Raw genomic sequence first — 24012 nt, forward strand, 5'->3', positions numbered from 1 at the left:
CCTGCACTAACTTTTCCATATACTACTGATGGCACCCACAGAGGAACCTCCAAAAGCTCAACGTGGATATAAGGATCCCCTACCTTAAACATCTCTTCACCCAGAAACAATACCCTAGAAGCTGAGCGGCAGCCCTGTAGATTAGAGATGGCCATCAGGCAGGGAGGTGCTAATGTCTGCATCCCTGGTGACTGGTACAGACCACCCCATAAAAGGAGAACTGGAGGCCCCTCCTTTCACAGACACTAGCATTTTCATGGTGAAGGAGGAGGAGAGGCAGCATGGGGAAAATATTTACTAAGACCACCTTGCTCTCTTCTGCTCAGTGTCCACATTCCCAGCCAACCCTGTGATTGGCAGTTTTGTTTCCCAAGTGGACCCACCCGCCCACCAGGAGGAGCAAGCATCGGAGGAAATAGCAGGACCACAGGAAGACCCTCTTGAGTCTGGTCTGCAGGAAGCAGCTCCCCAGGCCTCAATAATTGTGGATCATGCCATCATGCCATGGCCCTGTGCTGCTCACAGCAGTGTAACTAGAGAGATAAGACAGAGCCTGCTCACTTTTCTAATGAGTAACCCAGTATACGAGGGAAAAACCGATACTCAATAATGTGCTTTAAAACCACTCAAAACGATTTAAAAAGCAGAACATAAAACAAAATTTTTAGTTCCCTCTAGATGTGTACATTCCTGCAGAGAATACACTTCCCTTTACCTGTTATATTCCAAAACATGTTTTACTAGTTTTTATTTAAGAAACTTCAAAAATAATGCATAATAACTCAGCAGCATATTAAAACCTGGTTATTTTGTTATTTTTAAATTCTGAGGTGCTGTGCTCTTTGCATATAACTCAGTCATTTCCTGGAACTTCAGGTATCTTCATGACACCTGACACTCAGAGCTGGAGCTCTGCAGCTACGAAAATCAGTATTACCCCATACAGTAACAGTTTAAAAAAGCTCAAAAAGAGATCAGGCTTCAATGAGAAATGTGAATGAAGCTTTTCTGGTTAGGACTAAGGTAAATCCAACTAAAGGGTAAAGGATGATATTGACTATATATATATATTTTTTATATTGACTATATTTTAAATTTTCAAGTTCTGTGCGAGACCAAAGGAGGAGATGTTTATTTGGTACAAAATTTTCTGTAGCACACTATCTAATTTATCTTATGTGGTCACTTTAATCAAACACCATAATTACATGAAACCTCGAATAGAGAGTGAGATCTTGTTGGTTTATACAGGTTAGTGTGATGCTCTGATACATCCCAGAGTAATCTGGGCAGAAGATAAAAAAGTCCCCTGGAGGACTGGGTAAAAATGTGGAAATATTAAACATTCCCATCTGGGGAAGACCTGATATTCTTGCAATTAAATTCTATTAATTTATAGGCCAAGCCCTCGATCTTGGGGCTTGCCCTTATGAAACTTATCCCTGCAAAAGAGAAGCTAGAACTACTTTATAATTAAGAGTCACCCCAGAGAACCTCTTTTGTTGCTCAGTTGTGGCCTCTCTCTCTAAGCCAACTCTGCAAACAAACTCACTGCTGTCTTCCCTATGTGGGACATGACTCCCAAGGGTGTAAATCTCCTTGGCAAAGTGGGACCTGACTCCCAAGTGTGAGCCTGGCCCTGGTATTAAGGGATTGAGAAAGACTCCTTGACCAAAAGGGGGAAGAGAAATTAAACAAAATAAAGCTTGAGTGGCTGAGAGATTTCAAATAGAGTAGAGGGGTTATTCTGGAGGTATTCTTATACATTATACAGATATCCCTTTTCAGTTTGGGGGATATTGGAGTAGCTAGAGGAAAATACCTGAAACTATTGAACTGTAATCCAGTAGCCTTGATTTTTGAAGATTATTGTATAACTACCTAGCTTTTAAGGCGTGACTGTGTGATTCTGAAAACTTTGTGACTGACACTCCCTTTATCCAGGGTATGGACAGATGAGTAAGAAAATAAAGACAAAAAGTAAATACATAATAAGGGGAATAGTGGGAATGGGAAGTTTTGGGTGTTCTTTTTCACTTTAATTTATATTTTTATTGTTTTTGGAGTAATGATCAAAAATGGATTGTGATAATAAATGCACAACTATATAATGACACTGTGAACCACTGATTGTATACCTTGGATAATTATATGGTATTTGAATATAACTCAATAAAATTGCATTAAAAGAAAAAAGTGGTTATTACAGAGTGGAAAACTAAAGTTAGTTTTTGCTTTTTTAACACACAGGACTTAGCAACCAAATCAACCTAAAAGCATCCCAGGCCCTCTACGCTGGCCTGGCAAGCCTTCTCTCTTCACTGAGATCCCCGAGCCTCTCTCTAACATGGAAGAAACAGCGAAGAGTCTCTGCATAGTCTCACTTTTTGTAAGTCTGATACTATTAGATGGGGCTATCTCTGCTATAGGAAGCGACTGGTTTCAGAAAAATGACAAAGCAGCACATTAGTGAAAATCGGAAAAACACTCATTCTATGGCTAGAAACACCACTGGAAATGGACAGAATTGATCGTATTTGTGCATTATGATGTTCCTTTTAAACAAAACAGGCACTTAATTATAGACGAGGCACCCTCAACAGGTTAAGCATATGCGTCCCATAACTGATTACAAGATTTTTAAGATGCTTTCCATTTATTTTTTCAAGGAAATGAACAAATACCATGAAAAATATTTCTGAAATAGCCATGTTATCAAGAAAAAATCAGCGAGCTAATGTGCTCACTTCAACAAACTTCTATTTTCTCAAGGTAATACACAGATATGCTGTGATAATTAAAAGGGAAAATTAGATTTTTTATCGTCTTCATAACAATATATGTCACAATAACCCCTCTACTCTATCTTCTTCTTTATTCTCCTACCAGCAACTCATCAAAAATATGTCACAACAAGAGAAGCTGGAGTCAGCAGTAACAAGCACAACAGATTTTCAATGCATATTTTAGCAAATGCCCATTCTATTGATTTTCTGAAACAGGAAGACTCAGAAAAGATGAAATATTTTCTAGAGGGAAGAAAACCCCAATCCCTTTGAAAATTCTGTCACAGAATACAGTTCTCAGCAATCTCAGATTGAAGTATGAGGTACACCTGAAGTCATTAACTGCAATAAAATGGCAACAACCCATACATTTGGCTGTGAATAAAATAATATCACGCATTTTTATCTCACTTCCATAATGTAAGCTGACAATAAACACGAATGCTTAAAACAGTTATGATGGAAGAGAATCCTCTTAACAAATGATATTTGATGATAGCTCCTAAAATTTTCAGCTATTGTACACTGTGTTATTACCTTGTGAAGCTGTTTCAAGCCATCTTCGGTTTTGACACAGGACTGTTCAACATTATAGTCAATTCTATCAAGGACTGTACCCTGAATAATAAATGACAGTTACAGGCAATCAACAACTGCAACTAGGAACATGGAACTTCCAAAATGAGATATGCAAATTGCAGACATCATTATCCACAGGATTATCTGTTTTACTTAACAGTAAAACAGTTGTAAAGGTACACAATGAAACTGTTGTAAAGGTACACAATGAAACCTCTGGAGTCCATCATCAAGCAGTGTTAGGCACTCAGTGGTAGAGTGCTGTGCTAGTCACAGTAAAGTCTAGCTCATGAGAAAGAAATACTGACAAATTGAGGTTTCTTCTTTGGATTTACCCACTATAGGATATGCCACATTCAGACTTACAGGGGCTTTAAAAAATACACGGTTCAGTGGAGATAGGCTCTTGGCAACGAAGGGCTAGCTTTTGCACTCTTTTTTGCTACTTAAATACTTGGATTCAAGTAATCAGAGCATGTCAGTTCAACTAAACCTGGTTATGATGAGATCCACAAACTGTCACTTCTATAAACGTGACCACAGGTCTGCATGGGTCAGAGCAAAGAACTTTAAGCTCCAGTCCACCATCAAAAAATTTAACAATTTACCTCAAGGAGAATTTTTTTTTTTTTAATTGAGTAATCTCTTCATTCAAAGAGGAAGGAGGGACCACTGGGCTGTATGGTAGACCAGGGTTCTTAATGGAAACATGTGACATTAGAAGAGATAGCGGCTCATTGGAAACCGCTGAAGTAATTAGTGTAACTAGATCTTCCATAGCCTAAACGCTCCATTCTGCAGTTGGATTCAGGGAGGGGATCAGGACATAAATCCCTGCTGGCAAGATAATAAAATACCCTAATCAGATTTTAACGGTGAACAAACAGTTTAATTCTACTTGAAAGCTAGTGACTCCAGTTGCCGTTACACAATAACCCACCAAAATTAGAAGGGAACTCTTATGTACTGCCAAAATCACTGTGAAGCTCAGTCAGAATCAACCAGGTTTCCAAAGTGGGGTTCTTGGATGAGGATCTTCAGGAAATAGGTAGAGAATATTAAAACTATCTATGTTTTTTTTTAAATTAAAAAAAGGGTTTACTGATATGTCTTTATGGAATGACAGTATATAATTTGCAGACATACACTGTAGGGGCATGGGTTTAATTTTTTTTTTTCCCGGAAGGAGTGCAGGATCAAAGAAGTTTGGAGAAGGAGTAGACATCACAGCAGGCAAACCCACTGCTATGAACAGTGGAGCCCCTCACCTGTTCCACAATCATTGCTCCCAGGTCCCTAAAGATCTCATTCAGGTCAGAGATGGACTGAACAATCTGGCGGAGTTCCCGCTCCCGCTCCTCCACCATCAGCGTGTTCTGCTCCACCAGCACTAACTGGTCAGCTGTAAAACCCTAGCAACAAAAGGACAGAGTGTATGGGTTAGATTTTTTTTTTCTTCAGGAACACTATGGTATACCATTTTAAATTTAATTTAAATAAAATCAATTCTGAAAGTATTTCCATAAAGTACAGAAACAACATTTTGTCCTCAATAGGCAGAGATTTTTTTCCCTAACAGCAAAGATTCAAATTACTAAAACAAGTAAGCTCTAAAGCATTGTTGGCCTGGGCTAGCCCAAAGACGATGAGGAGAAAATCCCAAATCTGCAGCAATATAAGGACCAAGTGGCAAAACCCTGCACTGCTCTGGGTTTTTTCTAAGAGAGACACGTGCGGACTGCATTCCCGAAGACTTTAGAGAGCAGAGTGTCAAGGTCCCCCTGCAGCCTTTTCAGAAGAAGCATGACCACGCTTGTTCTTCAGGTGCTGCAGAAACTACTCGATGGACATGCGGGGAAAATTTGGACTGCACAAGGTCTTTGAAAAGAAAAGAAACAGAAAGAAGTGCAAATGTACAGCAGTAAATTTGCAGCCCCTTCACATACCCGATCATAAAGAGTATTATCCTCTCCATCATCCATTAGTGGTACTGATGTATCAAAAAAATGCTGAGATCTTTCCTCTCGATTCTTCATGCCTATCATAGATAGGAATTCACTTTACTTGAACACGTAAACCATCCTGATTACTCTTCCACCATTAAAAGGGGAAATCTAGAGTAAAACTCAACAGTCAAATGGGGATATTCTTAGGAGCTTTAAAAGAAGCCCCTCTGCAATGGGGGTGGGAGAAGAGTCAAGGACTGTAAACAGGCAACAATATGCGAGCACTTTGGGTTATTCAGGACAAAGCCAACAATGCAAATGTGTCCTTCTCATTTGATGCCAAGACAAAAATTCTACTAACAACCATTTATTTTATAAATGAAATAGTAATATTTAATCCAACTGCTATTAAAATTTTTTTTTAAAAAATCAGTATTTCTTTTGAGAAGCATCTAGTAAGACTTCCAAATGGCCCTAATAAAATTTTATAAGTAATACAACTAAAATATAAATATGCCAGTTATCAGAAGGATGAACTGGGATTTGGGGGAGAATGTGTTTGGGGGGGATTACGGACTACAATGGGAAAAAAGCAACTCAGTTTCCAGGTAATTTGAATGAGGATGTAGCTGAAATGTGGCTTTGAACATTTAGGAGGAAAAGATAAGAGGAGCAAATTGTAGTGCTAACAAAGGAAGTGTTCAAGCTACTCCCAGGAAAGGTTCTCAGGTACTCTCAAATACTTTAGTTGTTATGCAAATATGTGGCTTTAATGTGATAACTATTTTTACCTGTTTATAAGCAGTAAATCCTCCACCCCCAACACCTAGAAAGCAACAGTTTTTCAAATATGCTAAACTGACTTTTCAAATTCCTCAAGATTAATACAATAAATTTTGTTTTCTTATAGAGTAACTATTTTGGTGCCCCTTCCCACAGCCTCAACCTGCCCTGGGCTGCCCTTCACCCCTAGCCTCTCATTTTTACAATGATCCAAGCCCAGGGCATCTGGGAGGGGATTCACAAGGAGGCAGCGGGGGGCGGGGGGGGATGGGGGATGTGCAGGGTGGTATGGTGGTCTGGGGGTGTTGGCAGGGCTTTCTTTTGTAGTACAAGGTGTGAATGTATTCGAAAGCTAGAAATAGAAGGGACAGGACTAAATGGAGGAGTAGCAAAGAAAGGAAGAAGGAAAAAAAAGAAGTTCCTTCCTTCTAGCTCTGGGAACTTGTATTATTCAAAATCCCTGTGATGGGCCCAAGACACTCACGTTTGAGGTAGCCCGACTGTGCGTGCCGGAAGCTGGTGGACAGCTCCTGAAGAGCCTGAGCCAGGGAGGTCACGACATTGCGAAGGAGTCGCTCCTCCTGCTCGGAGCAGGCCCCACGAGCTCGGCTGGGCAGGGCCCGTACTGCACGCTGGCCCCTGTGGAAGAGCTGGAAGAAGCAGCCTGCGGTTCACACCCAGGTGGGCAAAGAAAACTCTCCACTAATGCTCCCAAAGCCCCAGGTTTGAAGTGAGAAATAAAACACTCTGTTCACGCAAGGTGTTACAGAGAACACAGAGAAAAGCAAGCATAGCCTTAATGTGCACACCGTGAAAGGTTTAAGTAGCTCCAAAAGATGCTGCATGAGGCCTGCCTTGTGCCAGGGACTGCACACATCTTGTTAGGTGGTGACACCACAGAGTCTTGGGTCACTGAATTCTTTTCCTTCAGTCCCCAGCAGGACCCTCTATGGCAGAAATCCCCATTATCATTCCCATTTCACAGAGGAGAACAGGAGAGGCCCAGGTTTAAAGGAGTATCAGGTCAATGTTAATTGTTAGGAGCCTGAACTCAAACATTCTAACACCTTAAGGCTTTTACCAGAGAACCACATAAGATTCCTCAGTTAATTAGCACCCCAGAGTTTTAAACAAATGAAAAACGTAAACACTAGTCATCCTTTAAAAAAAGTCAAACAATATTTTATAAGAATTTTTTCAAAAATACTAAGTTTTTCTAGGTTGCTAATATACTCAGGCTAGAGCAAGAGCTCCCAACCTTTCCAATTATGAAGACCATATTTTCAAATAAAAATCTTTTCAAGGACTAGTATATGACAGAAACCATAATTTTAAAATCAAATGATTGAACTCAGTAAGGCTTTGAAATTAATTTTCATTTCATCAATCCATAGTAGTATCTACCAATAACTGAAAAATGGCCCATACATCTTCAAGACATCATGCAGGTATGTTGATAAGTGGAGGAGTTACAGGTCTCTTGAAGTCATTTTTAGAAGCTTAGGTTGGGAACTGAAACTCCAGGAAACTTCATGTCAATCGGATTTAGCATGGGGATACCTTATTACTTAATATAGCTTTACAATGGTCTTTGAGACAACCTTGAGGGGGCTGGATGTTGGAAAATGTTTGTTTCGACCTGGAGCCACCATTTTCCATCCTTACCTGCGTGATCTCTTGCGTGGTAATTTCAATGGCATGCTCTTCTTCGCTGCTGTCATCCAGGGTGGGTCTGTTTAAATGCTTGTCATGTAGGCTGGCTAATTCTTTCATCTTCTGTTTAATCCGGCCAACATCATACTGTATCTAAACAAATGAAATCACCAGAGCTCTGCTGAAGCCTGGCAGGTCTGTCTGCCTCAGAGACACCAGCTACACTCAGGAGACAAAATACAGTCCAACAAACTTGCAGGCTTGCTGGTGCAGAGCAACTTTTAATTCAAGTTACCAGAAATTCAAATACCACTTCTCTTGATTGTATGTTTTTTTTGTTTTCTTAGAATAGTTCAGGCAATCACTACCAATGACTAAAGCCGAAATCATTAATACACATACATACTCAGACAGCCTTTTCTTGCAGTGTGTAAACTGAAAAAACTTAAGGCTAAAGTACCTTCAGAGACACATATTCAAGTTTAGCTAAATTAATTTTTATGGAAGATATCTTAAAATATTTTTAATTTCAACATAACTTAAAAAAATAATAATAACATGAAACTAACATTCAACTTACTTCATCCACTCCATCCACCCACTTAGGAGGTAACCGTTTTGTCACACCAATTGCAGCTTCGGGATCTAAGCTAATGCCCGACACCAGAGCCATACGGTCATCAGCAAGCTGCAGGGAAACAAAGCAACATTAAAAACAATTATTCAAGTTCAATTTAGATAAACATGCTCTCATTTCCTTTTAAATGTTGTTCCCTAAAAAGATAGAAAAAAGCAGGAATAAATGCACTTGCCTGTATTACAAACTTGCTTTTGGGACTGCTATCATTTGGAATTGTTTTCCTATCTTTTCATGCACCAGCTCTTAACTTCCTTGGACATACTTGTGAACATGAATTTGACTTGATCTGGCTATGGAAATGTAATGAGAAAGTCAACAAAAGATCCTTAAAAGGAAGATCTCTTAGTTCTAGCACTATGGTAGCAGAAAGGTATGAACCAACAGTTATTGTGATCAGACACAAATTGGAAAAAAACCCAAAAATACTAGGCTATAAAGGGAAAGAATACAAAACTTCTTACAGTACTAAGATTTGCTTACATACACTTAGCTTATTTTGAAAACTGGGCTAATCCAGTTCTCCTAGTCACAAGACCATTAATGATGTGTTAAAACGTGTGAAAGAAGGGCCTAAAACGGTTAGCAAATTATTCAACATTAGGCAAAAGCAATCTTTAAAATCAAGATGCAATCTTACACTGTCATTTCTTATCTTCAGTTAAATGCCCACTGGCAATATTTTCACTTATTTTGAAGTGATATCAATAGTTATTGTTTACTTCAACTCTATAACACATTGCTTTAGAAAGCTTTTAAGAATGGAAAGGAAATCATGGGTTGGGTTGGGTTAAGCTGTTCTCTTGCCTGAAAGCAGCGAACATGTTGCAAGGATCTTGTGGTGCCGTCTGGAGCTAAGAAATGCCAGTTTCAAAAGATCCAATTTAGGATTAAAAAAATAATGGAAAACAGTCTATATACCTTAAAGGTAAGACTTAGCACATTTTCTAAATCACAATGTAGAAATGGACGAAAAATGTGTCTTGTTTTTCTTCCCTCCCTGCATTTATCTGTTTATTTTTCCATTCATTTAGCAAATACTTGTTTTCTTTTCTAACAATAGACAAATAAGAAGGCAAAGATTAAACATCTACACATGAAGGGTAAAAAATATAAGGAAAAGCCTAAATCTAAAGAATTCTTCAAGTACTAAGGCCTAAATCCTGAATACAGAGTTCAAAGCAAAATTCCTTAAATGCAAATTGGTGCCTGGCATCCCCACCCTCACTAGCCTGGGTCTGGGTCCTGCCCCTGCTCTAGAGCACCTGTGTTTCCGATGGTGGCCACAGTGATGAACTGCTCAGAGTCCCTACAGCCCTGGCAAAGTTTCAGTTCTTCCACAAATAGTCTGACTCCTAGCACTGCACTGTCCAGACTCTGGATACCTGAAGGGCTCATGCTCAGTCATGACCACCTCTGGCTTGTTTATTTGTAAGAGTTAATCAAGGGGATTTGACTTTACTCCTCACAAAACCTAGATGAACTAGGAACTCAGATTCCAATCCATAAATGAGGACTTTGGAACTCAGAAGAGTGAAGAAGCTTGCCCAAGGTCACAAAGCTAGCAGGTGACTCCAGAAGCCCTGTCCACTTCACAAGCTGCCAATCACTCTGGCAGGTACATGAAGTATAACTGCAATTTACTAAGAAAAGAAATAAGGACAACAGACTAAACCAACAAAGAAAAACATATTTCTGTGATCCAGTTTCCACAAACTGCTTCCAGGGTTACAAGGCTCCAGCTGAGAAAAGGAGTGTCAATAAAAAGGAGCCCATCTTGCTGACCATCTATGATATACGATGAGGAGCACACCTCGTCCTCTCTAAAGCAGGCATACACAAGAGGGCCTGCCTGCAGATAATCATGGGCATCACTAGTTACTCCTCAGAAATTCTGCTACAGTCAACAAAGTGGGGTGGGCAGCTCCGTGGAGGATACACGGAGGGGTACATGCCACATACCCAGTTCACTGCAGGTGCTTTGTGTGGATTTGGATTTGTGGTTTGCTTGGAACAGAACTTGAACTTCTAACTCCACAAAAAACTAAAATTTCTAAGGCATTTCTTCATGGGTTATAGAATTTCCACTATGCCAGTTTATTATCTAACACACCATATTATATTAGCATGCCATGCTTTAATAGTTTAATCATTTGTATTATTTGTAGTGATTTCATAGTTTTTTAAACCCATGATCTTATTTTCCACTTATTTTCTATGTTTACAAGTACAAATCAAATTAAAATAAACACAGAAAGATGGTATCTCTCTGTGACTATCTAAATTTGTATGTATTGTGATTAGTATCAATTTATCTGAACAAATGAGAAATTATAAACCATTAGAAAGTCAGTTGAAGTGGATTCAACTATTTTAAGCAGCATTTGTTTTCACTCATTAATGTATTCCCCCAAAACTACATGCGAATTGAAACTGGGGAGAACACACTCTTTTAAGAGAACTCAGGAAGTTTGCTAATTAGGAGATCCTACATGAGGGGCAGGTATCAGCCCACCTATCTCACATTAGTTTTCCTACATGTCGCATCAGGATTCTGCCAATAAAATAACTCTGATCTTTTGGAACTGCAAACTTAAAATAGGGAATAATTTGTCCCCTTCATGATAGAGTTGATAGCAACAGCTCATTATGATAACAAAATGTGGCCCTATTGAGAACAAGTGTGTCATTTCTTTTAATGGTATGGATTTGTAATCTATGTCACAGTGTGTACTATTAAAAACAAAGACAGCCCTTCTGGGAAGGGGAAACATAATCGAAGATAATTGTCAACTACTTTGAATGGAAACAAATATGAACATAAAAATACCTTTTAAGTAGAAAATAATCACACTTTCAAATTCAGAAATCTTACTTCCCATTTGAAAATGTCTTATTTTTTTTTTAAATCCAGTAATGTATCAGTTTTCAAATTGCCACCCTATTCAATACAGACCTTCAAAAAACTATTTTTTATTACTTATCCCTGCTGAATTTCAACTCTGTTCCCAGGCCAAACAAATGATGTTGGCTATTGAAGCTTTTCTTAAATGAATTTGTGCTTCAGACATCAAAAACCTTTCCAGATTTGTAAATAAGATGATAACTTACAAAAATGCAGTTATAAGGATTAAGCATTTAAGAAATCTTCTCTTTGATTTGTAGCTCTGCCCTCCCTGAACTATGGGGTGTGCCTGTCCTAACCCACAGTAATCTAACTCAACCTTATAATGAAGGCAGGAAAATCCCAACAGATGCCCAAAGCTGTACAACCAAATAGTTTTCTTGCTGGTGTCATTGAAGTTATCTTTTGATCCCAATTCCTTTTAGACATTGACATTATTCAGACTTCGATATTCTCTAAATACCAAGCAGTATGGACAAATTCTTCATTTATGGAAGGAGCACACACGCACACACACGCACACATGCTTGTGCACACTCTATCTTACATACACACTCTCTTATCTATAAATCTTGCTGTTAAGAGTATATGGCCTTCTTACTCTTATAAAACCCTGCCATTATAAGAAGGTTGATTTAGTGTACTGTAAGATGAAGGAAATGGCAAAGCCTCTGTAGAGGTTGCAGGAGTGAGATACATCCTCTAACCCCCCACCATCTAAAAAAAACTGAACTAAAGTTTGGCTGTAATGCATAATATGAAACAATACTGACAATTCTGGGTTGTTGAGGCAATGGACATTTTAGAAATCCAAAAGGGACACTGACAATTTCAGCCTGGCAGCTCTCATTTGCACATGAGCACACACATAACTTCCTAGGCCTGGGATGCTGGGTGACTTCTCTAATAGATGGGCAGCTTAGGAAAGCTCAGAGTTTTTTGACAGAGTGAACAAGCTTATGGGTAAAAGAGAAGCAGGGAATGTCAGTACTATATTTTCTTTAACCTGTGATCACTTAAGTGTTATAACACTTATTCTCTTTGATTTGAAATGTTCAAAATGTATTTTGAAAATAAACAAAAAGTAAATAAATACAGAAATAAAAAAAGTAGAGAATCACACTATTTAGATATAAATGTTGCTAGTTTCATCAATTTTCCTTTTTTCTCAACTAATATATATAATCCTTAAAAATAAAAAAGGAGGGAGCAATAACTACCTGTCTTTGGTCAGTACTATACTAAGCTTGGCTACTGATACAATCTATTTTAATCCCAACAGCAATTACTCAGAGGGGCACTGTCCCCTATCTTGCAAACATGGACACTGCAGCCCAGACAGGTTTAGATGCTTTCTCAAAGCTAAATCACTAGCACAAGTGCTGGAACTGGAATTCCAGCCCAGGTCTGTGGTCTCCCCCAAATCCTGCCACATCACCGTGCATTCCCTATTCTGTATGGTTTTGTAGCTTGTATATTGCTTGACATTTATATTTTGTAATTTTTTACAGTTCCTATTTAGAATTTAAAAAACCAAAAACTTGGGAGATTACTTGTCAAAGTAGGGTAAGTGGATTAGACAGAAAACAAATGAGATGAGAAAATGAATGGTAGGTGGGCCTCTTCCTCAGAGAACATCTTATTTGGCATTTCTGGAGAAGAATGAACAGTAGCACCTCGCAGGTACAGCATTTACTACTCAGTTTTGAGTAGGAGAATGACCAACAAATGTGGATAGATGGTAGTAAGTCCCTGAGTAGGCATGAAGCCATCAATGACTTTGCCCTCGGAGGTCCAAGGGAAGTAGTCAGGGAAGATGGTTTGGGTCTCAACTAATAAGGGGTGCAGCCCTCCAGTTAGCCAAGATGGGGGAGCTGGGAGGCACTTATCCTGTTCCCAAGCCTGACGGCAGCCTGGGGTAACAACCCACTGAGCACCACCCCCAACTCCATCCTCAGCTCCTAGCTCGGTACTTGGCACTCAGTAGTAGACAATACATATTATTTATTGATTGAAAATCAACAATAACTGTGTGGTGTGAATGAATGAACAAGGAGCTGGTAAATAAAAAACACGAGTCATGCAGAATTTTGGAAGCTGTACTTTACGAAAAATAGAATGGTGCCAGATAAAGGATTAAAAGGGGTGCAAGAAATGGTCCAGGGGATAAGGTGACCCTGTGCCCAAATGAAAAACATTATGACTTTGAGTTCAGAGAGTTCAAATGCATATTTCTAACAACACATGAAACATATGGGAAAGGGAACATGGGCATTCTGATATGTAGTCTCTGATAACAGAACACAGAGCCCCCTTTAAAAAACCCTGAAACTAAGTATGAGAAAAGCAAAAGGGGCTGCCAGTTCACACAGTGGGCATTTAGCTTCTAGAACTGACTGCCTGAAGAGGAAGTAGGAGAGGCTGCCAAGTGGTTTCAAATGACAGCAAGTAATTCTGACCCTTGTGTGCCTACTGTTGTAAAAGAATTCAAATGCTTCTTCAACCTAAGCTGTTCTATTGTTGGGTATTTTCCCCCATCACACTTCCTTTTTGGGGTCATACCTGGAGATTCATCTTTTCAAACTCTTCAATAAGGGGCAGCATCTATTCTAAAGGTGGCTGCCCTTTAGGGCTCCAAATCTTAACACTTTGGAGTTTGGTCAACACATCTACCTGCGGCAACTGCCACTACCTTCTCTGTGTGCTGCTATGATTTTTCCCATCTCTGAAGCACCTGTGCCAAGGTCGGTACTGGTAATGAGGGTCACAAACTAAGGCCTTGCTTTTTTTTAAAAAAAAGATAAAAGTAATACATATACATGGTTTAAAATATATATATATATATCCAACCTAAAAAAAGGTTTTGAAATGAAAAAGTTTCTCTCCCACCCCAAGCTTTTTTTTTTGAGAGACATCCACTATTATCAGTTTCTCATATATCTTTTCAGCATATTCAAGTATAAATGTGAGTTATTTTTCTGAAAGAAAAGAAATAAAAAAGAAGCAAGAATCACATTATCCACAAGTTTGATTCAGCTTGGTTCTTATATAGTGATGCTCTGGGTGCTCATTCTATTACAGCTCTCGAGATGGACTTCACTCTTTCCAACAGCTACAGAACATTACAGAGATGCTACAGAACTTATTTAATCAATCCCAACAGAAGATATGTAGGTTGCGCCCATCTATTGCTATTATTAACTAGTTAAGGTTTTTAGAACTAACAGGTAGCTCTTAGTCTACTAGTTTGGATCCTCTTGGTTTGGAAGACACTGATCCTAATCCCAGCTCATGGTTCATACTTCTGAATAAAAACAAACAAAATAGCACACAAACATACACACACAGTGCTCTTTTTAAAAGGTCTACCCTCAGGAAAAGTATTTCTACCTTTACATCTCTGAAACAAATAAGAGACACACAAACATTAACCACCAGAATTCAATCTCCTAACCTTTGTATTAGAGTTACTGAATAAGGGGCTGTGAATATGTCCTTTCTCCACCTTTTGGGCGAGATGCTAATGTGTAATGAAAAGGCCAGATTCTGTTGCCTGAAAGGGGGCAGAACATGGGCCACCTAATGATTATCTCAGTAAGTGCCTGCTGAGTGTCATTCCCTTTGCGTTCGAATTTGGGATTTGGCACAGGTGTCATGCCCTTTGCATTCCACCTGAGGAGCTTCACTATTCACTTCTCAGGCATCGAGGACGTCACATATATAATCCTAAAACCAATCTGGCTTATTTCAAGTGGGAGAAAATGTTCACCCTTCACTGCTTCCAAAGTTGAGACACTTTCCCAAGAGTTAGAAAAAATATTCCTAAACCCTACTAAGTCATCAATTCAACAAAGTGTAAAAATACATTAACTCATGCTAAGTATTAAACACAACAAGAATAAGTAATCAAAATAAGTGCTAAAATATCAATAAGCTCTGTTGGCATTTTATATGACTAAAGAAGGTATCATTCTAAACAGTAAAATTACCTAACATGCAGAAATATTCAAAACACAATACCTCATCCAGCTCCTGAAGAGATATGTTGCTCCCATCAGTCCCAGCCAGTTAGGGAGAGCAAAAAAGGAGGGGGACAGACGGACAGAGAAGGTATGGTCAGTTCAGAAAACAACAATCAAGCAATTCTAAATTGACTAAAAATAAAGATCCATAAACCAAGGCATTTAACAAAATGACCCCTCTTCTGTTTCTTCTTTTTTAAAAACTACTTCAATACATGTTTTCATTTTTATTAACTGTGGTTGTTTTAGCAAATGAGATAAAACAGAAGTAGTTGTAAAAATTAAAATACAATAGAAACAAATAAAACACTCTTACTTGAGTTTCACTAAAATATGTTAATTCATTTCAGAAACATTAAATATCACATACAATACCATTTCCTAAATTTCCCTTAGAGAGATAAAAGGAGAGAGCAAAGCTGAAATGTAATTTCATTGTGTGAAAAAATGTATATTGTAAAATATAAATCAGCCCTGCAAATGCAACAAAATTTAAAAAGGGGGCAACCCACAAAAATCCGCTATGACTGCATTCAGATAATATTTGAGAGACCACATATGTAAGGTCTATACAAATTAAATCCCGCAGACACGGCTTTATCCCTGGTAATAGAGAGCTGAAAACCAACCACTCTTCCCAGGAGAGAGACACAGGTGGTAAAATAAAAGAAAAAACTCATACCATTTGCTTGGCATATATAATTATTAGTCTAGAAAGCACACAGTTATGTATAAAGCTATTATAAAAGCAAGCAAACAAAATAAAACAAAGTGGAAAGAGATTTTTAAAAAAGGGAATAGAGAAGCAGCAGTTTTAGCAACCAGAAGATTGTTTCAATTTAAAACTAAGATTCTTTTTTAGATCAACATGGAACTCTATCTTTTGAACAGATATTTACTAACGAAGACCATCTAAACAACTATGTCCCTCTCCTTTTTTTTTTTTTATGGTATTGATTAGTGAAATAATTAGTGGTAAATTTCAACAATCAACTGTGTTGGTTTTTTTTACACTTAGCAGTAAATTTAGAAAAATAAAAAAAACATAGCTTCTTTATTTAAAAATTTTAATAGTGCAAATGAAATTGGTTTGTCAGGGCCAAAATACTATTAAATAATGACAACAATAAAAATGTCATCAAACAACATTCCTCCATATAAAAATTAAGTCCTCTTCATTTTTTTCTACCCTTTGCTATTAGAGAAAAAGGGAACTATATTTATACACACACACTGCCATATAGTACTAGAAAATATTAATGGGGAAGATAGTGTCAAATGGAAATCTAGTTTATCTTTTACTTAAAAAAATTTTTTTTTTTATTTTTAAAAAGCTTAACACTTTCAGCAAGAGAGCACTGAAGTCTTTTATTAATAAAATAGACTTAAAGCAGAAGTCTTAATTCCACTATCTTAATCTGTACAATTTCTTCCCGATCTGCAGTGGCTCCTTGGCATTTAAACTCTGAGCAAAGCATTATTGCAAACCAGGGTTAAAATCTGTGCTACGTGTGAGCCCGTCTTCTTGTACTATTAACCAGGCAACACATCCTGATCTCTTGGTTTCTACTAGTAATTAGTTGCTAAGAGGTGAATTCAGAATCCATGGCATTCTACTAGAAAAATCTCTTTTTCGCAAATAAGAAAACTCAGCTTCAGCATGTGTAAATAAACACCTTGCCCAAAGTCACAAAACCGGCTAATGGGAGCTAGAGAAGACCCAGTTGTCCCGGCCTCCTTCCACTCTATCCTCCTGCCTCTCTCACTTAATTCACACTTCGAGGAATTACTTGTGATGGGCATTACTACCATACCACATCAAGAATTAAATTCAGAAGGTCATCTGTGCAAAGAACCCCTCATTTCACTACTTAAAATAGAAGGCTTTCAAACTCTCCCTGCCACCAAATTACCAGAAAATTTAGTCATGACCTGAATTAAAACATTAAGAATCACCATCAGGAAAGACCAACATGCAGCCAAATGAAAACACGTTACCACACATCATCACCTTCTAAATCTTTATAATGTCTAAATGGAGGTTTTTGACCTGCCAATGGCATGCAATCAAGCAAATATTGAAAACTCCAAGTAGCATGTGGAATTTATAGTCTAAAGAACTTTCTACATAAAACTGAAAAATAAGTGGAAACCCATCTGTGTTTACTCAGGAAGTCTGGAAAAGTTGAGCAAAATTGTTGGAAATACGGATCTATGCTATAGTGATGTTTACTTTATTTCCGTTGCTGCCAAAATAAAAGTTTGCTTCACTTTTATCCAACAAAGTACCCTTATTCTCAAGTAAGCCTCACTGCTCAAATGGAATCTCTAGAAGCAGAAAAGCAAACAGATCTAAAGAGAAATATACAATGATTTCATACTTGGATTCTAAAGATAGAGAACTAATTTTCCAGAGACTCAGCCTGGGCTAAAACTTAGAACTTTCAGTATCCAAGTTCAAATTGCCTAGGTAAGGCTATAAAGTGAGATAGAAAAAGATGTTATCCTATTGTAAGAAAAAAAAATGCAAACAATAGGTTCTTCCATTTTCCAGGACTTGCCGCATAAGTCCTGGAAAATGCAGCCAATACCAGTGCGGCCAGTAGGTTAACACAGGGCTCCGGAGACAGACTGGCATGGATTCCAGTCTCAGCTCCCTGCCACCTCTCTCGAGGGATGACATTGGGCAAGTGTACCAATGCTTCTAAGCCTCAGTTTTCTCATCTGTGTCAGGAAAACAACACAGAGCAGTGTGAGGACGATATGAGGTCACATGTGAAAAGGGCTTAGCCAAGTGCCAGGAACACAGTAAGCACTCAATAAATTTTAACCAATATTATAGTTGGGATTGAATAAGGACCTCAAATTCCTTATAACCAGTTAATCCTTAATTTCCTTTTTTCTGAAAATATACCATGTTTTATTAAAAATAATGTGCTAGTTTCAAACTAATCTAAGACCAATTAACTCTAGCTTCCATTTATAGATAATACATTATTTTAAAGCAGAGTATACAGATCAAGCAGTAAACACCAACAAAGTGACTCCTGCATTAAATCCATTCCAGGAGAGCCAAGGAAATTACACTTCACACCTCAACTCATCAGATCGTAACATCAACTCAATATCTACTTCTCATTCATTCATTTAAGACTTAAATTTTTTTCCCCACTGATTATTTATTTGTAAATTCAGTTCAGCTTTCTAAACTCAAGCTGCATGCAACTGCTTGGATGAAATTCTGCTTTAAAATCTGTGCTTGGCTGATTTACCATTAAAGTTACTTTTGCCCAGAACTGGGCTACTTCTAAGGATTTCTGACAGTAACACATGGCCAAAAGCCACAACAACATGGTTGAGTGTGGGTTTCTCTTTCCAAATTAAAGCTAAGGCTAGGTTGCTACGTGTTTTGGTCAGGAGAAACAACAAATTAAAACAAAACTTGAGAACACAATATGGAATTGATAGGGCCACTAGAAATCACTTAATCCAAACCCCTCAATTTACAAATGAGGCAAAAAGGTATCCGAAGAGATTAAAAGCTGGCCTAAAGACATACTCTAAATCAGCAGCAGAGTGGGACTAAGACCTAAATTCTCAGACTGAATCAAGTGCTCTTTTATTTCATGCTGCCTTGAGGCATAAACATTGTAGGTGCACAAAATTGAGGCAAAACCAGAGTGCCTGTGAAAAAATAACAAACGGATATTACTGATCATTTAAAATCAAACCCCAGTAATTTTTCACAATTAGTTTCAGTAATATTAACACAACCAGAAATTAAGTAGAATTGTGCTCAGTTCTTGGTGATGAAATTTTGAAATGACACAAAAACTAGACATCATTCACTGGAAAAAATTCTGAACCATACATTCTGAATGTGGACTGCTGAACCTAGAAAAGGCGTGGGGGAACAGGGCTATGAAGTTACCATAGGCTATGGGTTTCCTGTACTAGAGACGAAGAGGCAAGATGAGAGACACCGGATGCAGGAGGAAGACATATTTGAGGCATAGTGGGATTAATACAAGCAGAGTGGTCTTGGGAGTAAGAGGTAGAATTTTCTATTGCCATCATTGAATGAGGCTGGGCAAGGGAGGCCTGAGGACAGAGCAAGGGGTTCTCACAGATGGGGATGCTGGAACAAATGACCTTTAGGCTGCTTCTGGCCCCTGGGATTTTCTATGTTTTGCACTGCACATCCGATTCCTTGAACTCCTGCTTGGTTGTGACATTTCTGCCTGACAGCTCCGCAGACCGTCTTAGCAGGAATGTAAGGGCACACAGAACAACCCACTCCCCTAACCAACTTTTTAGTTTTTTCTTCAAAATAGGAGGTAGAAAATACAAATTAAAATTTTTGAATGACAAAGTTTTAGATGTGCTTTGTTTTGAGATGTGTGAGATAACACTCCCCTAGCCCTATATATACATACACTGCAATCAATTTCCAAAGCTTTGTCTTCAAATAAGGATGTAAAAATTCAGGTTGTAATTTTTAAAAAAATCCATTACTTTAAGGGTATTTGTTTTTAATTGGGAGAGAACAAAGACACACTCACAGCAAAATCAGTTTCTACAGCTTTTGCTTCTAATTAGGAACTTAAAATTTCTGGTTATGATTTGTTTACTTAAGTAAAATCTCCCGTTAGGTTACTCTCTTTTTAGTTACCTGCGTTGTACTTATATATTTATAAATAGCGTCCTCATATTTTAATTATGACATAAATTTCTTTTAAAGTCATATTTATAATTTTTCATACATACAGAAAAGTGAGGAAAATAGTATGTCTCCTCACATATTCCTCAGGAGACTTAACTGTTAACATTCTGCCTTATTTGTTTCCTCTATTTTTTTTCCTATTTAAAATTAAGTTACAAACATCATGACATTTAATCCCTAAACATTTCAGTGGGCCTAACAAAATTAACACCTTTAATTAAATTATAATTAATTAAGTTTCTTACTATCATCTAATACCAAGCCCATACTCAAATTTGAAAGATAAAATTTTGTCTGATATGATACATGGATTTTGAAATTTCTAAGTCAAAGATGAAGTTTTTACATTTTTTATGAGCTAGATATGTAATGAAAAACACTGCAAGAGTTATTCCAGTTTTTAAAAACTGTCTTAGATATGCCTTTCTCCCCAAAACGTTTAGTATAAAATTTCCCCAACTTTCAGAAATGTTGAAAAAATTATACTCTGTATTTAGACACATTAACATCTTGCGGTATTTGATCATGTGCGTGTATGTGTGTTTCTGGAGATCCATGTGTAAATAAACTGAAGATATACCTCACCCCTGAATTCTCCAGTATAGATTTGCTTTAGAATTTTATGACATACTCATGTTTTTTGAGGAAAAGAACTAAGGTATATAAATGCATGTTTTCTTTTTCAATTCTAATGAAGGCAAATTACTTTTGTTTGAGAGCAAAATCTGTTTTTTAGATAGTCTGAACTGACTACCAGAGTATTATAAATGACCTGGCTGCTTTTAATGAATTGAGATTTTAAATGGTGAGACTAATATAAGTATGCAATATTTTAAAACGTATGTCTTATACAGAAAATTTTTTTTGATGTTCTGACTTAAGCATATCTATTTTAAAATGGTTTGATTTAGAAATCTGTTCTCAAGAAACTGTCTGTTAGCTGAATGTATTTGTGCATTTTTTGACATATCAATTTTTTCAAACTGAATAATTCAGCTATCCGTTTTTAATTATTTGATTAGCTCACGTATTTTAAATTGTCTGACAGAAAATCACTGTTAAAAGCGATCTGACTTAAAGATGCACTTTCAAAGAGCCGCCTGGCTCAGACACCAGGTCTTTAAACCATCTTGACTTGATTTAAAGAAAAAAAAAGAATTTGAATCTTATGTAATTAAAATTTTAAAAGCAAACAGTATCTTTTCAATCAATTGAACCAGATAGCCCTTAGAAGCATTAACCCGAGTTTTTCTTCCTCCATGAGGTGCCAAAAACCTCAAGCCAATTAAGGAACATATAATTCTTCTTATTTAACAAAACTAAAGTTCCACTGAGGAATTTTATTCTTTTCATTTCTACCCTTTATTTCTTGGCTTATTTCAGGGTATTCTCAAAATTGGCAGTGGAACCAGCCCATTTCCAAGCTAACAGACATCTTTACACTTTTCTCAGTATAATACAAAATTTCTTTCAGTCTATAAATACATAAAACCTGCAAATTCTTAACTAAATAAAAACTCAAACACACTGTTCCTGTTTTTTGACCTGAGTTTACTTAATTTTATTCCTGAAACTGCTGACAAAGGCTTAAAATAGCCTTTTCTCCATGAGTAATATGGTCAAAGACATTTTCCACATGTGGCTTAGTGAAAGGAAAGACTGTCTTTGTAGAGACCCTCTCTGTCAATAATCAAGACACATGGCACAATTTTTTCTGCAGCACTTAGATAAAATCATAAAGAAAAATAAATTAAGGCACTACAGTCCCTGAAAGGTGAAATAACTGTAAGATTCCCAAAGCTGTATATATCAAGTATCCTCTCCAAGGATCTGGTCTTGGGATGACTCCTTCATTCCGCATTACTGCTTCTATTCGAACCTCGCCTGTCTTCCCCCTACTGTGACTAGTTTCACAACTTCATTCTTCCATTTCGGATATCAGAGAGCTAAGAATTGTTATCATGTATACATCACTCAAACCCACCCCTCATTTAACAGAGCAGGAAACTGACACTCAGAAGAGGAAAACAGCCCCCCTCAAAACACAAAGTCATTACTATTCTGTCTCCTACCTCCCTACAAAAGACTACTTGCTGGGCTGATGTTTCAGGTTAATTAAAAAAAAAAAGTGCTATTTTGGAGGTTAATTTTCACATACACACCATGCTTTGAAAAAAAAAAAAAGTTCGAATCGAAGGGAAAGCTGAATTTCCTGTCTAGGAAATGGAAAACTGAAGGGCCTAGCACCTTACTGTTTCACAAGCACGAGCCCCCAGGAAAAACAGTGAAGCAATTATTCATAGGGAACACGACCACACAGAGGGCTGCGAGGCCATTAAAAGACCACGGTCGGAAAAACCTCTTTCCTCCTTTCAGGGAGGGAGGAGCTCACTTGCAAGGATTTGGGACGGTTGGTCCTGTAATCCAGCTCTTAGGACCAATATGGGGGTGGGAAGAGGATGCAAAACAAATCAAACAAAAAGCCTTCCGAAAGACTCCACACTTCCAAATCTTACTGTTACAACATATGCAAATTGGAGGCAGCCGGTCGTGCTGTGACGATGGGGAGGCGGGAGGGGGGACTGGGAGGGCTGCGGAAGTGAGGAGAGAGGGCAAGGCAGAGGTGGAGCAAGGGCCTAATGCTGGTTTTCCCCCATCCAGGGACCCTAGCCAAGAGGCCTTGCATATCCATATTATTCTTAGTCTTATCTTCTTTTTTTAAAAACAGAGAGACAGACAGAGACAGACAGACAGACACAGCCGCAGTGCACACGGTGCGTGTGTAGGAGACGCCGCCGGGAGACTCACCGCAGCAATGCTACGTGAATGCAGAGGGCTGGAGGTGGTGTGACTACTCACTTGCTCGGCTAACAGCTGCCGGTTTTGGATGGAATTATTCCGCAACAACAAGAAAGCGTCGGTTAAACGCCTGGTGGCCATGTCTCACCCTTTGTGACCCCCCTCTCAGGGGCCCCCCGCCCACTTAGAATCCTGATTTATTCACTTTCTTTCTCTTGGACTGGCCTAACCCGGCCCACCCAGCACAGAAGCCTCTCTTGACAAGGCCTCTCAGGCCTGGAGCCAAAGAGGAGCAGCTTTGCGCTTCGTCCTGGCGCAAAGACCCCTCCCCAAATAACCACCTAGGCTTTCCAATTGTCTGACTCCCCCTACCCAAGACCTAACTTCGATCTCCAAGCACTTAAATCCCCCCAATCCTTGCGTTGCGAGCCAACGTCCCAGAACCCCCACCCCAATCCAACCTTGGATCTACAAGCGTCTAACTCGCCAATCCGGCTCTGGACTGGGAGGCCCTGAAGCCCCCTACCCCCCTTAGTCCCTGAGACCCTCAAGGATCTCTGCCCTTTACCCCTAACGTGGCTCTTGAGCGTCTAGGCCGTGCCCTAAGACCTGGCCTTGACTCAGTTTCCCCACCAGGGGCCTGGCCTAGGCCTCCTAAGGCAATCAGAGCCAGGCCTAGGCTATGAACTCCAGGGCGCCTGGCGCCCCCTTCTTGAGCTGTGTCTGGGCCTGCTACGGCCCGGGCCCGAACTCCTGACCCCTCCCCCCGTCTTGGGCGGCCTGCTTCTCCACTGCTAGCCGGCTGCCGGCCTCCGGGAAGGCAGCAGGGCCTGCCTCCCGGCCTCCTCACTCCTCTTCTCCGTCTCCCTCCATCCCGGGATCTGACTGCAGTTCTGCCCCGGGCCGTTTCCGTGCTGTGGTCCCGGGTTCTGGAGTTCCCCCTGGCCCTCTTCCTGTCCGTCTCTCGCGAGTGCCCCCCTGCGACACTCATAAGCCCTGCTCGCAACGTTCCGGGCGCGGGAGCTCCCAGTCCCTCAGCCCCGGGCGCGGGAGCGCTCCGCCTTCTCTCCCGGGGTACTCCCGGGGCGCCCCGTTTTCCCTTCCCCGAGCGGGCCCGGGGACCAGGAGCGGGCGAACATGGAGGCCCGAGCCTCGAAAGTGTGGGCCCCAGGCGGCAAA

At 39.1% G+C, this 24012-nt stretch overlaps 1 protein-coding gene across 8 annotated transcripts in view; it reads right to left on the reverse strand.

Annotated features, from left to right (window-relative positions):
• The window catches only part of STX16 (syntaxin 16), a 31002-nt gene extending 7214 nt beyond the window's left edge, over nt 1-23788 (reverse strand). The window contains exons 1-8 of one of the 8 annotated variants that reach the window (XM_077112925.1): nt 23684-23788; nt 22843-22908; nt 8328-8435; nt 7760-7900; nt 6579-6744; nt 5312-5403; nt 4634-4777; nt 3324-3404 (exon numbers count right to left, since the gene is read on the reverse strand). In XM_077112925.1, coding sequence (XP_076969040.1) covers nt 3324-3404; nt 4634-4777; nt 5312-5403; nt 6579-6744; nt 7760-7900; nt 8328-8420 — 717 coding nt within the window. In that variant the 5' untranslated portion in view covers nt 8421-8435; nt 22843-22908; nt 23684-23788. Of the gene's footprint in view, nt 1-3323; nt 3405-4633; nt 4778-5311; nt 5404-6578; nt 6745-7759; nt 7901-8327; nt 8436-8559; nt 8678-15309; nt 22764-22842 lie in introns of those variants that run through there. The other 7 variants (XM_077112973.1, XM_077112956.1, XM_077112936.1 and 4 more) reach the window with 7 other exon arrangements.
• Nucleotides 23789-24012: the final 224 nt, after the last annotated feature.

The sequence above is a fragment of the Tamandua tetradactyla genome, chromosome 1, assembly GCF_023851605.1.
Source record: "Tamandua tetradactyla isolate mTamTet1 chromosome 1, mTamTet1.pri, whole genome shotgun sequence".
NCBI classification, from domain to species: domain Eukaryota; kingdom Metazoa; phylum Chordata; class Mammalia; order Pilosa; family Myrmecophagidae; genus Tamandua; species Tamandua tetradactyla.